At 37.9% G+C, this 13,143-nt stretch overlaps 1 protein-coding gene across 2 annotated transcripts in view; it reads left to right on the forward strand.

Annotated features, from left to right (window-relative positions):
• The window catches only part of ADGRB3 (adhesion G protein-coupled receptor B3), an 886,492-nt gene extending 874,145 nt beyond the window's left edge, over nt 1-12,347 (forward strand). For both annotated transcript variants that reach the window (XM_024996868.2, XM_024996869.2), the window contains 2 exons: nt 4,634-4,738; nt 11,566-12,347. In XM_024996868.2, the coding sequence (XP_024852636.1) occupies nt 4,634-4,738; nt 11,566-11,754 (294 nt within the window). In that variant the 3' untranslated portion in view covers nt 11,755-12,347. The remainder of the gene's footprint in view (nt 1-4,633; nt 4,739-11,565) is intronic.
• The last annotated feature ends 796 nt before the right edge of the window (nt 12,348-13,143 follow it).

A 13,143-nucleotide genomic window follows, 5' to 3' on the forward strand; every position in this document is an offset into this window, starting at 1 on the left:
CCTCTCATCCACCCTCAATGTTTTAATCTCCTTTTCATCTGAAAAATGAGATGGCATCATCACAAACTTGGATAGTCTGATAAAGGATGCTCCCTGAATCCATGGGGTCCACCTAAGACAGCAGCATGCAGAGAGAATTCACTTGGATTCAGGATTCAGCTTCCTACCACCTGTGTGAGCTGCAAGCTTTACTGACCTCTCAAGTTAAATCTCCTAATCAGTCAAGTGAGGTAATGACCACTACCTCCCAGTGTTATTGTGAGGATTAGGAAAGATAATACAGCCACCTTTTCTTAAGTGGCTCTTACCTGTGTGCTCCAGTGATAAGTGATTTAGAACCCTTTTTAAATCTTCAAAGCAATCTTACAAGGTTATTCTGACAACTGAAACTCTGGCTTAAGGAGATTTGAGTTTTTTGTCTTTTACCATACAACTGGAAAGCCATGGAACTAAGATCCAAATCCAAGCTTGTCCAGATCTAAAACTACTAGCTTTGACAAGCATTTAATCAAGGAGACTGCCTGGAATATAATAGGACCTCAAGACATGAAGTTTATTTACATCCTAATTTTTCTCAAATATCTGAAATTTCATGAAAGTGCTTGACAGCATATCAATTCCCCCCTAATTTCAACAATTAAAAGGCCACAAAGACTACCTTCCTTGAGTTACAAAGATATAAATGAAGGATAAAAGTCCTATTAAAAAAGCTATTTGGGAGACACTACATTTGTGCAGTTAGGTGGCTGGTCCTTTTAGAATGGGATAGCAGCACCGCTTTGAAAAAAGGCTGAGTGATAGTAATCTAAGTGAAAGTGAGCTTTGTCTAGTATTTGTCTTTATTGCAAAAGATGCCTGTAATATTTGACAGGCATTATAACTGAAGGAACTGATTTTTATGTGGTGTTGCCAATTAGAATATATTTGACTATTTAAATACTCCACTTATTTAAGTTGCAGTTTTGTCACTGAAATCAATTTCTTTGCAAAAGAAATGAAAAAGAATGAAAAAGGTAAATGGATAAACACTAAGGTCAGTAAAAGTCCAGAAAGAAAAAAAAAAACAAAAAACCCCAAGAAAAACAGCAAAAAAGCAAAATTCAGAAAGAGCCATCAAAATGGATCAGTAAGATTTATAAGTATGAAACTCTATTTAGGTAATGAAAATCATCAAAGGTGTAATTGCTTCAAATAATTAAATATTTAAGCAAATAAATAAGGTGAATCTCATATCACCTGTGACAACTAAAACTTCAGCTTAAGTTTTTATCCCAGAACATCACTGGGTTAGAAACCACCCACTATTCACTGTGATGCTGGCTGTCCAATGGATCTTTCCCCACTAAAAAAGCGGAAAGACATACTTGAGTCTTTGAACAAGATGATCATGCCTGGAAGGTCACACTGAGACTCACGCGCTGTCCCTTGGCAACCATAATGTGGTACTCTTCTCGGAACCAGTAGGCCATCACTGCTATGGTGATTTCAGGCCATGACAAGGTGGCAGTTTCAAACTAGGCTGATGATCTGGTTTGAGGATGTTTTTGCAGTTATCTTTCTAGGTAGGAAGGGGCCCAGATTTCAGCATCTAAATTTTTCATTTGATTTTATATTCATTTCAGGGTCCTTGAGCTTTATTGTTCAGAGTAGTTTTATGAGCTTCTGGAGAACATCATAAACTACTCTTTGGTTACATCAGATTGGTGCCCACCATGTACACAAGAATGTCATAACCATCCAACTCTTCAAAATCCACCCGGTTCAGAAAAAGGTGCTCCTCATTCCATCAGAGCATATGATTTAAAAACTCCTGTCAGTATCCTCCTTTCCATGGAATATATTTGACACTTGGCTTTATTAAACATGATTTATCTGTTAGAGATATCTGGTTGCAAGAGACAGAGTGACTTTGACTGATAGACAAAAGAGAAATTTGTTAGAAGGATACGTAAAAATTCACCTCTCAGGAGGGGATGGTCAGGACCTTGATTGGCAGTTTCCCAATACAAAGTCAGACCCCTCTCATGAGATAAAACATGAGTGGAAAGAGACAGCCTAGACCAACTCAGCACAGAGCCACCTCAGAGCGGGCAAGTGATACCAATAACATCAACCATCTTAGAAGAGAATGAGTCCTCTTCAGAAAGGAATCATCTCCCTGAGGAAAGGGGCTTGGGGCATAAGATTAAAAATTGCAGTAGGAATTCTCTTTTATAAAACAGAAGAAAGAAAACAAACAAAATGCAGGAATAACTGATTTGAGAATTTAACCTAAAAATGAATATGTAGGACTTCCCTGGCCATCCAGTGGTTAAGACTCCATGCTTCCAGTGCAGGGGATGTGGCTTCAATCCCTGGTCAGGAAACTAAGATACCACGTGCCATGTAGCATGGCCAAATTAAAAAAAAAAAAAAAATTAAATATGTAAATATTTTGGAATCTGAGTCACTTGGATTTCTCTTAGCAAATTCCCCAATCACTTACTCCTATAACAGCATGTCTTGTTTTTCCTCACCATAGTCTAATTAAACTATGTGATTGAAGTGTGTCCCCCATTATAGTGCAAGCTATAAAAGGGCAGCGACTCTACCAGATTTTGCACAGTATTGTTACTCCAGTGTCTAGCTCAGTATGTGATGTCATGAATATGTATTAGCTGACAGAATGAATCTCTTTAGAGAAATGTCGTTACTATGACATCACTCCTACTGCGCCCTAACACAAAATAACTGTGTGATAAGATTCATTATCAGGAAAAGCACTATATGGTAGTTCAAGCCGAAGTCAATATACTGACAACTATAGTTTTTTTGTTTTGTTTTGTTTTAAAGCACTCATTGTGACTCAGACCCATAATTTAGACAGTGTCTTAGGACCAGCTGCTGCCTGGGAATATTTGTGTCCCTCAGGATAGAATGTATGGCGTTGTTTGCCAGCTACTTGGTCCTCAGAATCCCTCCATTGCGTTGCTTTTGCAAATCCTCGCCTCACAGCAATCTGCATCAGCCATCACTAGTCAAGTGGTGTATGCCCAGTGTTTCTCTGTAAATCCTACAGATCTGTTTCTTGTATTCTCCCCAGAACTGAAGAGAAGTTAATCACCCTGCAGCTTCATGCTGTGTTTATGCTCCTTTCATGAGTGATGATGCCATGTTCCCATCCTCCCCACCTGATTCATCAACAGCAAACTCCTAGAACTCAGAGGAGCCAAGGTGGAAATAATCTAGTAGAGCAACACTTAAAACAGCCGAATTTCTCTCGTATTAAAGTCGGCTAGTGAAAAAAGAAAAATTAGCTCAACAAAGCATTGCCTAAACACAGATTCATTAAATATAAGAAATTAAAGTTGGCGTAAGAGAGAACAAGCCTTTTTCAAATGTTAAAGATACCATTTGCATTTTTCTTTTGCCTTTTTTTGTTCTCCAGGAGATAAAGTTTTCTACAAATGTGTCTTTTGAGAACAAAATTGGGCATTATAAATCTTTCCCCAAAGTTGCATTTCTTTTTCAAAACACATTCTTAGTTTTGAAAATATTTGGTAATTAAAACAATAGACCAAATGTTCAAATCATAGCTCAGACATGAATATGGTATACCTACGCAGTCTGCAAGAGCAAATGGTGAGTTATGAAGCCCGTGCTTAAAAAGACTATAAAATCTTACATAAACATGAAGGCATAATCTTGGAGAACCACCAAAACTTTGATATTTTAAACTTTCAAATATCACAATTGAGGAAGGTATTTTCTCCTTTAAAATAACACTTTTAAATACAGGGGAACTTTTACCCATCCCTCCTTTGTTAGTGCTCTTTTAAATGCTCTGTAATAGAAAAAGATTCAGCTCATGATACTTCCCCCAAGGTCGTTTTTATTTCGGACTCTATTTGTTGAGTTGTGATGAAGTTGGAAGAAAGGATATAATTGGGGATGACGAGTATTAATGTATTTGTATCTATGGTTTTAGAAGCTCATCAACCACACAATTTATGCTCTGAATTCTAATTCTTAAGATTCTGTACCATTTTGTAAACAAATATATGAAACCTATGGGTCAGATTTTCCTTCTGTGAAGCTCAATCATTATTCACAGGGAAAGTGTAAGATTTTTAGTACAGCGTTATATTTCAGACACTTTATTGCTTTGAGTTAGCCTTAATTGGCATAGCCTGGGACTTTGCTCCCTCTTTAGTAGAGCCAGCCAAGATTTTAGTGTTCATAGAAATGAAACATAAAAAGTAATATTTCCCATGACAAACACTGAGAGACCCTGGTGCTTTACAGTCTGAAATTTTTAAACATTCTTTATATTGTAGCAATTTTTGTAAAACAGCTTTAACTTTAAATGATGAAAATCTTACACAGAAATGACTGCTACATTTTTATTCACCCACAAGAGAAAACTATTTTTTGCTAATCTTGTAAGTGGAAGAAAAAGCCAATTCTTCATGTCCTGGAAGTGCTGACTATAAGACAAGGGCTTGGTGCAGCTCATTTGCCTTTGTGGCATCTTCTGGGACCTCCTAGTACCTGCAAAACTTGATTTCCCTTATTAGTGTAATAAAATATTAAATCTCTTTTTTTAATGCATAAATCAGATTAGAAATGTGAGCCATCATACTTTCTTTTGCAGAAGGTTATGCATACAAGGAAGAGGCACATGGAGCTGTTTCAGGAACTCAATCAGAAATTTCAAACTTTGGACAGATTTCGGGATATACCAAATACAAGCAGTCTGGTGAGTGTACATCACTTCATTGGTGCTGATGCTGTCTTGGGAATACAAGAATGGAAAATAGAAAGAAAAAAAAAATCCCCCAGTGTACTCAGAGGCAAATTAGGAATAACAGAATTTTAAAGTTTTTTGTTCATAGTTCAAATGTTCTCAAGTATAAGGGCTAATTAGAATGAGTTTTATATATATATAAAAATGTGCTGGATTCACCTGGCCTTTTTATTATCAGAGCTAAAAGCCAGTTAATTCAAATTTCCAAAGAGTTGATTAAATATTTTCATTTGAATGCCTGGCATTTTAAAGTCATAACATGTAATGTATATAACCTATATAATATAAATAAGATGTATTATAAATATATAACATATAGATAATAAGCACACCTATCTGTAGAGAGAGAGTTATTACCTGAAACTCGAGAGGTAGGTTTTCCCCCAGAGTTTCAGGATACGCATCAGTGCTGGGGGCTTTGATCGTTAGTTTTGACCACTCTCTTCACTTGGTCCTTCTAACTATAATCCTAGCATAGGACTTAATCAAAGACAATGGTATTTGGCAACTACTGTGTGCATGGCACGGTCAGAGCTCCAGAGAAGGCTATGCCATTATTTGTGAGAGCACTGGATCATGGGTCTAGAAATCAGTATGATGGCTCAACAAGATATTTCAGTTTTATGATAGTGCAAAAGCAATGTGCATTCAGAAGAAGTCACACTTTACATTTTGAGTGTTGGTGTGTTCCTTGGCTAGTGATGTGTGGTCCAGTATTCTTCCATGATGCTGGGCAGGGACAGAGATCCACAGCTCCCAGTCAGCCCTGAGACCACAAGGATGAACAGCCACACGTTGACAACCGTTCTGTACCCAGACAGCCACCCTGTTTTCCACTTTCAGTGCAGTGTTCCATAAATTACATGAGATGGTGAAGGACAGGGAAGCCTAGCGTGCCGCAGTCCCTGGGCTCGCAAAGAGTTGGATATGACTTTGTGACCGAACAACAACAAAGCCTGGCTAAGCTATGGTGGTCAGTAGATTAGGTGTACTGAATGCACTTTGAGCGTATGTTATTTTCAACTATGATGAGATTCATGGGAATGAACTTACCATTCATCCATGGTAAGTTGCGGAAGACCTGTAGTAGAAAGCTCAGCCAAGAAGTATCTGAGCTTCAGCAAGTTACCCAGCTCGATTTCTGAAGCTCAGTTTTCTCCTAAACTGAGCATAGAAAGTAGTCTGATAATGTGCCCCTTGAATCTTCACACTTGCCAAAGCGGGAGGGGCCTTACCAGCCACTAGCTAACTCTCTGACTCAGCTCTGAGAATTAGAGCTGGGATGGCCCACCCTCTGACCCTCTTCTCTCCAAGTGTGGCACTTTTTCTCAGCTTCACCCTGGCTGGCTGTCCTCCTCCCAGCCTCTGGTGTTCTGAAATACACATCCTCTGAGGTGTTTCTGGTCACCTTCTCATGCTAGTAATTCTTTCATACATGTATGAGTCTTAGTCCTGGCTTTCTAATTAATGCTATTCACTTATCAAGAGGAAGCATTTATGTGTCTCTGTGTTTTGCTTGTATTCCTCTTAGTACTAAAAAGCATGATGGCCATACACAGTAAGTTATCAATAAATGGCCACTCTTGATTTCTTACATGTCAAATAGTTTAATCTGCATTTGTTAAATGAAATATTGTAGACTTTAACTCGTCACTGGTCTCTAAACAGTTTGTGTATATCAATCTATTTCCTGCATACAGCAAGAATCATGCATTATGTGGAATCATCAACACGAAGCATACAGAGAACACTATATGTAGGTTCTTTCTCATCTGCCCACCCCCAGCACCACCAAATATTAGACTGTCAATTTTTAGTTAGCAGGAAAATGAAAATTGCACCATTGAAATTAGCTCTAAACTCATTAGCTATTCATTTTGAAATCCTGAAAGCTAACATTGAAATGAATTGAAGAAAGTTCTTGTTTTCTTTTTAAAAGGAGAAGGTTATGCTTACAAATTTGAAAGACTTATGCAACAGATACAGCTGGCTGACTGCTATAATATGATTGTAATTTCCCCTTGTATGGTCTGGGTATTAAATCATTAATGGCACAAATATCTGTATCTCAGTTTCCTGACAACCAAAATAGCATCCTAATTACAGCACATCTCTGCAGCAGCCTGCCTCTTCTAGAAAAGATTTATAAATATTTATCATTTGGGAGGTTAGGAGTGGGGAGGATAGTTGTCATTGCTGCTTCACTATTGTCCTAAATACATGTGAACAGAGGGAAAAAACATCCTTATTCCGTTTTGATTAATAAGGAACATGTGAGTGAATTTATTATCCTATAATTCATAGTGGCATGTTGCTAATGAAACAGTGCCTAATTGGGTGGAGAAAGAGATTTTCAAAACACAAACCTCAATAAAGTCTGTTTCCTTTTTTTTTCTGGCTACTAACTCACAACACCTGCCTTTCAATGCAAATGACTGTAATTATGTAGAATCTGGGGAATAAAAGGGAAACCAGAAGACCTCTCTATCTATCTCCCTGCCTCTAGGCAGGAGAGCACCTGAATCTCCTCCAAGGAATAGGTGTGGTTAACAGCCCCATCAACGTACAGAATAGGCATAGGGGTCTTTCGCTTTCCCCCCAGAAAAAAAGGTTGGAAGAAGGAAAGAAAGAAGAGAGGGAAGGAAGAAAAGATCAGTGAAGGGGGAAAAGAAGGATGGATGGAGGCGGGGAGGGACTTACCCACCTGTCTTACTTATCTGTCTGCCCTGGCAAGGAAATTTGGGGAAACAAACAGGCATGTTTCAGGTGGCTCTGAATTCTCCTATTCTATGAATGTTCTCTTTCTATTTATACAGCCTAAGACCACATTAGCATTTTTGGAAGCCTTATGCATGTTGGCTTATATTGAGTTTATAGTTTATTAGTCCTTTATCACACGTGCTTCAGTTTAAGTACATCTCCATTCTACACTTGAGCTCAAAAACAAACAAACAAATGAATGTAATACAACTGCATCAATTCAGGAACTTATTCTAACTGAATTTTGTATCAAGATTCAGGCCTCCATTGAAAGCTTTCCTGGTCCAGGTGGCTGTCCCTGTTGAATTCAGTAACCCCCATAGGCTGTTCCAGGGGTGATCGTTCCTTGGACCATTGAACAGGTCACAGTCTCTCCATGACAGTCCATCACCCTCCGACCACAGAGGAAGATGGGTGGCCCCCATCCCCCGCTTCCCGCTTCCCGCTCTGCTTGCTGGCTGTGGTGGTCTTCTCCACGCAAGGGTATCCACACGCTTTTGAGCCGTGGTGGGAACCGCAGCTCCGCAGGGAGTGCTGTAGGATGCCAGAGGAGATGAACCTCATTCATTAATGTATTCCTAACTCAGAAATTCAATCAGCTGTGTATAGGCAACAATACTCTTTGAAATTAGAAACAAGACATCCTGACAAAGTTTAAAATTAGCCTTTTTATTTCCTGTATCCGCAGTACTGGATCTTTAAAATATAAAAGGAAAATCACACTTATTCTAAACATGAAGAAACACTTAATTATATTTATTATAGTTGCTTTACAATGTTGTTAGTTTCTGCTGTACAGAAAAGTGAATCAGCTATGCACACACACACACACACACATATCTATCCCCTCTTTTTCAGATTTCCTTCCCACGTAGGTCACCACAGAACACTGAGTGGAGTCCCCTTTCCTATACAGTAGGCTCTCACTGGTTATTTTATACATAATATCAATAGTGTATGTATGTCACTTCTAATCTCCCAGTTCTTTCTACCCTCCCTTCCACTGTGGCATCCATATGTTTCTTCTCTACATTTGTGTCTCTTTTTCTGTTTTGCAAATAAGATCATATATACCATTTTTCTAGATTCTACACATATGCATTAATATACAATATTTGTGGAAGTCATGTTTAAAGCAAATGAACTAGCACTTTACATATTTTGACTTCTTTTATGATTGAACTAATTAGCTCTCTGTCAAACTTAGGATTCCCTTAAAGCTCCTTGAGACAACCCTCCTCCAAGATGGATAAATCCACTCCATGGCTTGATTCAGCAGAATTTCTGCCCTTGAACCCTTCCATTGATGACTGATTGTTCTGATCCCTATAGTGCCCCCGAAGGCCCAACCATTCCTCATTGCCTACAAAATAAATTCCAAATTGAGAAGTAGCCTGGCAGACAAAGCCTCTTATGATCTGACTTTCATCTTTGCTTGATTTTTTTTTCTAATATTCTTTTTCACTACAACTGAAATAAATTGGTCTGTGTTCTGAGAGGCCCCATTTCTACGCTGTCTGGATTTGAACTTAGTACACATACTTTTCCAGCCACCTGACCTCCAGCCACTCATATGTCTTCCTGACAAAGCGCATTCTTCTCTGCCAGGCCTAAAGTCATTTTCCTCAAAAAGGTCTCTGTGCTCTCCACAAAAGGAAGCTGTATTTCCACCCTCCTCCAAACTCCCACAGTACTTTTTCTGGATTGTAGGTGTGTTTATATCTATATATTTTATACCTCCACTTAACTATTGACACCCTTATAACAAGTATAATTACTATCTAGTGAGTATTTATTGAAATCAAATATTATGCTCAGCTTCTCCACATTTTTTTTTTAATCTTTGCAACCCTTAAAGTAGGTGATGAGCTGCACCTTTTGCTAAATCCTTTGGCCCAAAAGACAAAGCATACCTGTTTTGCAGATGTTAAAGTTGAGGTTCAGAGAGATGGAGTCAGTTGTTCCAGGTCACATTCATATGGAATGGAGCAACTGGAATTTGGACCTGTGTGTACTGAGCTCTAAATCTGTGTTCCCTCATGGACCATGTGCTTTTCTATATTTGATGTATCACCTTTCTCTCCCAAGTGCCTAATATGATGCCAGCATAGAGCAGTTGATAAATAAACAAGGATTGAAAGGAAGCAAAGAGGGAGAAAGGGAAAGAAAAGAGAGAGAGAAGGGTAGAGTTCTAGGACTATAATTCATGAGATATTAGGGTATTTGACTAAATCAGAATCAGCCCTGTGTACATGCCTTAAAGTTATACATTTTATTAAATCTTCACTATTAGCTATTTTTTTTCTTGTATGTCCTCATGATTAAGGCTAACAAGTGCTGAAAATAGCTAACATATTGAGAATTTTAATAATGTAATTTCTACTTATACGCATATATATGGAATCTAGAAAGATGGGACTGATGAACCTATTTGCTGGGCAGCAATGGAGATGCAAATATAGAGAACATACTTGTGGACACAGTGGGGGAAGGAGAAGGTGAGGTGAATCGAGAGAATACAATGGAAATATACGCATTACCATATATAAAACAGATAACCAGTGGGAATTTGCTGTATGATGCAAGAAGCTCAGACCGGTGCTCCATGATGACCTAGAGGGGTGGGATGGGGTGGGAGGTTCTAGAGGGAGGTTTAAGAGGAAGGGGACATATGTATACCTATGGCTGATTCATGCCGATATATGGCAGAAACCAACACAATATTGTAAAGCAATTATCCTCCAGTTAAAAATAAATCAAATTTTAAAAAAAGAAAAATAATCTAGTTATAAATATTTCTATAAGCTGTGTCTTTTGACTATACTGGAGAATGATGTTTAATCTACTGAGTGGAATCCAAACAATTATTCAGTTACATGTTTTCTATTCCCCCTGCTAATTGATTGTAGTTAGTAGAAGGCCAGAATTTGTGTGTGGAGGGGTAAGGAACGGATTCAACAACCATGAACTGTTTTCTTCTTCCTAAGGAGATTTCAGTCATGATTGTCTTCTTGTCTTTGATATTACTCAGTGTAGTAAATCCTGTTCAAAGCCCCTCACTTTATAGAAATCTTTAAATGACATTTTTTGTAGTATTTATTTATTTAATATAAACCTATTTATTTTAATTAGAGGCTAATTACTTTACAATATATTGGCTACTACAGTAAAGCAATTTTACTGCTAACTTCTAGCCAATATCAGGATATAAAAACCACAAATGATGTCTGTTCATACATTTCTCAAGCACCTACAACATCGAAGTTCTTGGCAGAGTTATAATTAGGCAGATCTTAAATCTTAGGTAATTAGAGGGAGTGGACTATGAAACTTCAGAAGAAATAGCTTATAGACATTTCTTTTTAAACCCTTATATTGCCGGATATGTCTTCCAAAAAGCTGTGCTCTTTGAAAGGATTTTTGGTAGTGTGTCATGCAAGTGTATAGGAAATTGTGAAGAATATACAGCAGAAAAAAATAGATCCCACGTAGCAGTTTCATATTCTAAAACGGGTAATTTCTTGAAGAAAAACTAAGCAAAGATAGAGATCTAAAATTTTATTTTATAAAATAAGGCTAGTTTGGGTTATAGTTTTTAATATTACACAACATTCCTTATGACATAGCCTCAATTTGCTTTAATCTCACCAAAGATTCTGCCAAAATATGTAAGTGTTCTACATTTTGTGTAAATGCTCCTTCCTACTTGAACCTATAGCCATCCTGACACTTTACAAGATGCTCCCAAACAAAACATTATCTACATTGCCTGTTATATTACTATTCATTTCCTTTGATTGCTGGAACATTTTAGGGTAACTCAAAGAAGGTGTTCATCAGTTTGTTCAATGAAAGAAAACTGAAATCAAAACCATTTCCTGCAGCTGGCCACAATTTCCAATCATCTCTGAATCACATAAACTGGATTAAGCTCAAAACAGGCTCTCTTCCTGGAGATTTCAACTAGCGGCCATCCAAGTCATCAAATAAATGATTCCCTTCCCCTCTCTTCTTGACAGGAAAACCCAGCACCAAACAAGAATCCATGGGACACTTTCAAAAACCCCAGTGAATACCAACATTACACCACAATCAATGTCTTAGACACAGAGGCAAAAGATGCTTTGGAACTGAGACCAGCAGAGTGGGAGAAATGTCTGAGTTTGCCTCTGGATGTGCAGGAGGGGGACTTTCAAACAGAAGTTTAACAGAATCAAAATGGACTGCGCTGGAGACAAAATGTATTTGCACTGACGCTTAAGACTTGGGAAGCCTGACATTTCTCTCCAGACAATGCGACTCTCCTACGTCAGCATCTCCACGTGCCAAATGTCAGTGATGTTTGCTTTGGTAACTTCTCCCTGGTCAGGCAAGTGGAGAGAGGCCCAGGTGTACAGTCCTGACTGCCCTGTGTTGTAAGTACCCGTGGTTATAGATAAACCTCAAGCAACGATTCATGTTGTAACCGCTTCATATGGTTTAGTTTTCAAAAAACTTCACCATGAAGCACAATGTACATATTTATGCAGTTTTTAAAGTTTATAACAGTCTGTTTGGCCATTACTACACTTTTTACTTTATAATATAAAAGCAAAGTTTTTGTCATTAAATGAATGTTTGTTGAGCTACATTCTTCATTGCTTTAAATGCAATAAAGTAATAATCTCACTTTTATATGAATAATATATTTCACATCTTTATTATTGCAGTTTTCTCTAGAAAGCTCTGAGTAGCTTTCTCTGCTGCAGCTGTGTATAAAATATTTAAAATGTTGTATGGTGTAAATAAACTTTTGTCTACATATCAGTTTTTTAGTGCATTTTATTTTGGATTTGTTGAACAGAAATTTACATATTTATAAAGTTTTTTTTTCATTACAGATATTGAAAATGTATTCATGGTTTTAATAGCATACCGTTATTACTCCTTTGAGGCTAATGATTTCTCCAATGTAATAGTAGGTTTGTATAGTGCTTCTGTATTTTCTACTCAAACACCCTGTGGAACAATGTACCATGTAAATGGGGCTTGTCAGAAATCTGCTGGCATCATATTCTTACATAAATATCATGTTTTTTCTATCTCGTGGCAAAAAAAAAAAAAAAGAAAAGCTAGTAGAAAATAGTAAGTTACCGTACAAAAAAAATAATACAGAGACAGTGTTTGCTATAAGTAATGAAGCTCACTGCATGTTCCACAAAAGAAACTACTTGTACTACTGTTCTTCACAGCATATGGGAAGATGAACTTGGGATTTAAAAAAAACTCGTATCTGTACATCCTCTAGCAGAAGGAAAAGGGAGTGGATGTACTTGGCAGATGCTTTATCTGATGTGAAGAGTCTGAGATGAGCCAACTGCAGAAGCCTCCCTGGTGTTCTGTCTGGCTTTGGAGCTGCACAGCAATGCCCCCCACCCTGCAAAGCGGCACCAGAGGAACCTGGGAGCCCTGGGGTGGGGAGGATTCGGGCAATTTCCTCATCCTTTCAGGAGATGAGGAGATTGTGCTTTATAGTCTGAGGGAAAAATAAAGGGAGTGGGGAGGATATTGGGGGCTTCAAAACTTCTCGGATGTTTATTTAGATTAGCTTGCTGGTT

The sequence above is a fragment of the Bos taurus genome, chromosome 9 (assembly GCF_002263795.3).
Source record: "Bos taurus isolate L1 Dominette 01449 registration number 42190680 breed Hereford chromosome 9, ARS-UCD2.0, whole genome shotgun sequence".
In the NCBI taxonomy this organism is placed as follows: domain Eukaryota; kingdom Metazoa; phylum Chordata; class Mammalia; order Artiodactyla; family Bovidae; genus Bos; species Bos taurus.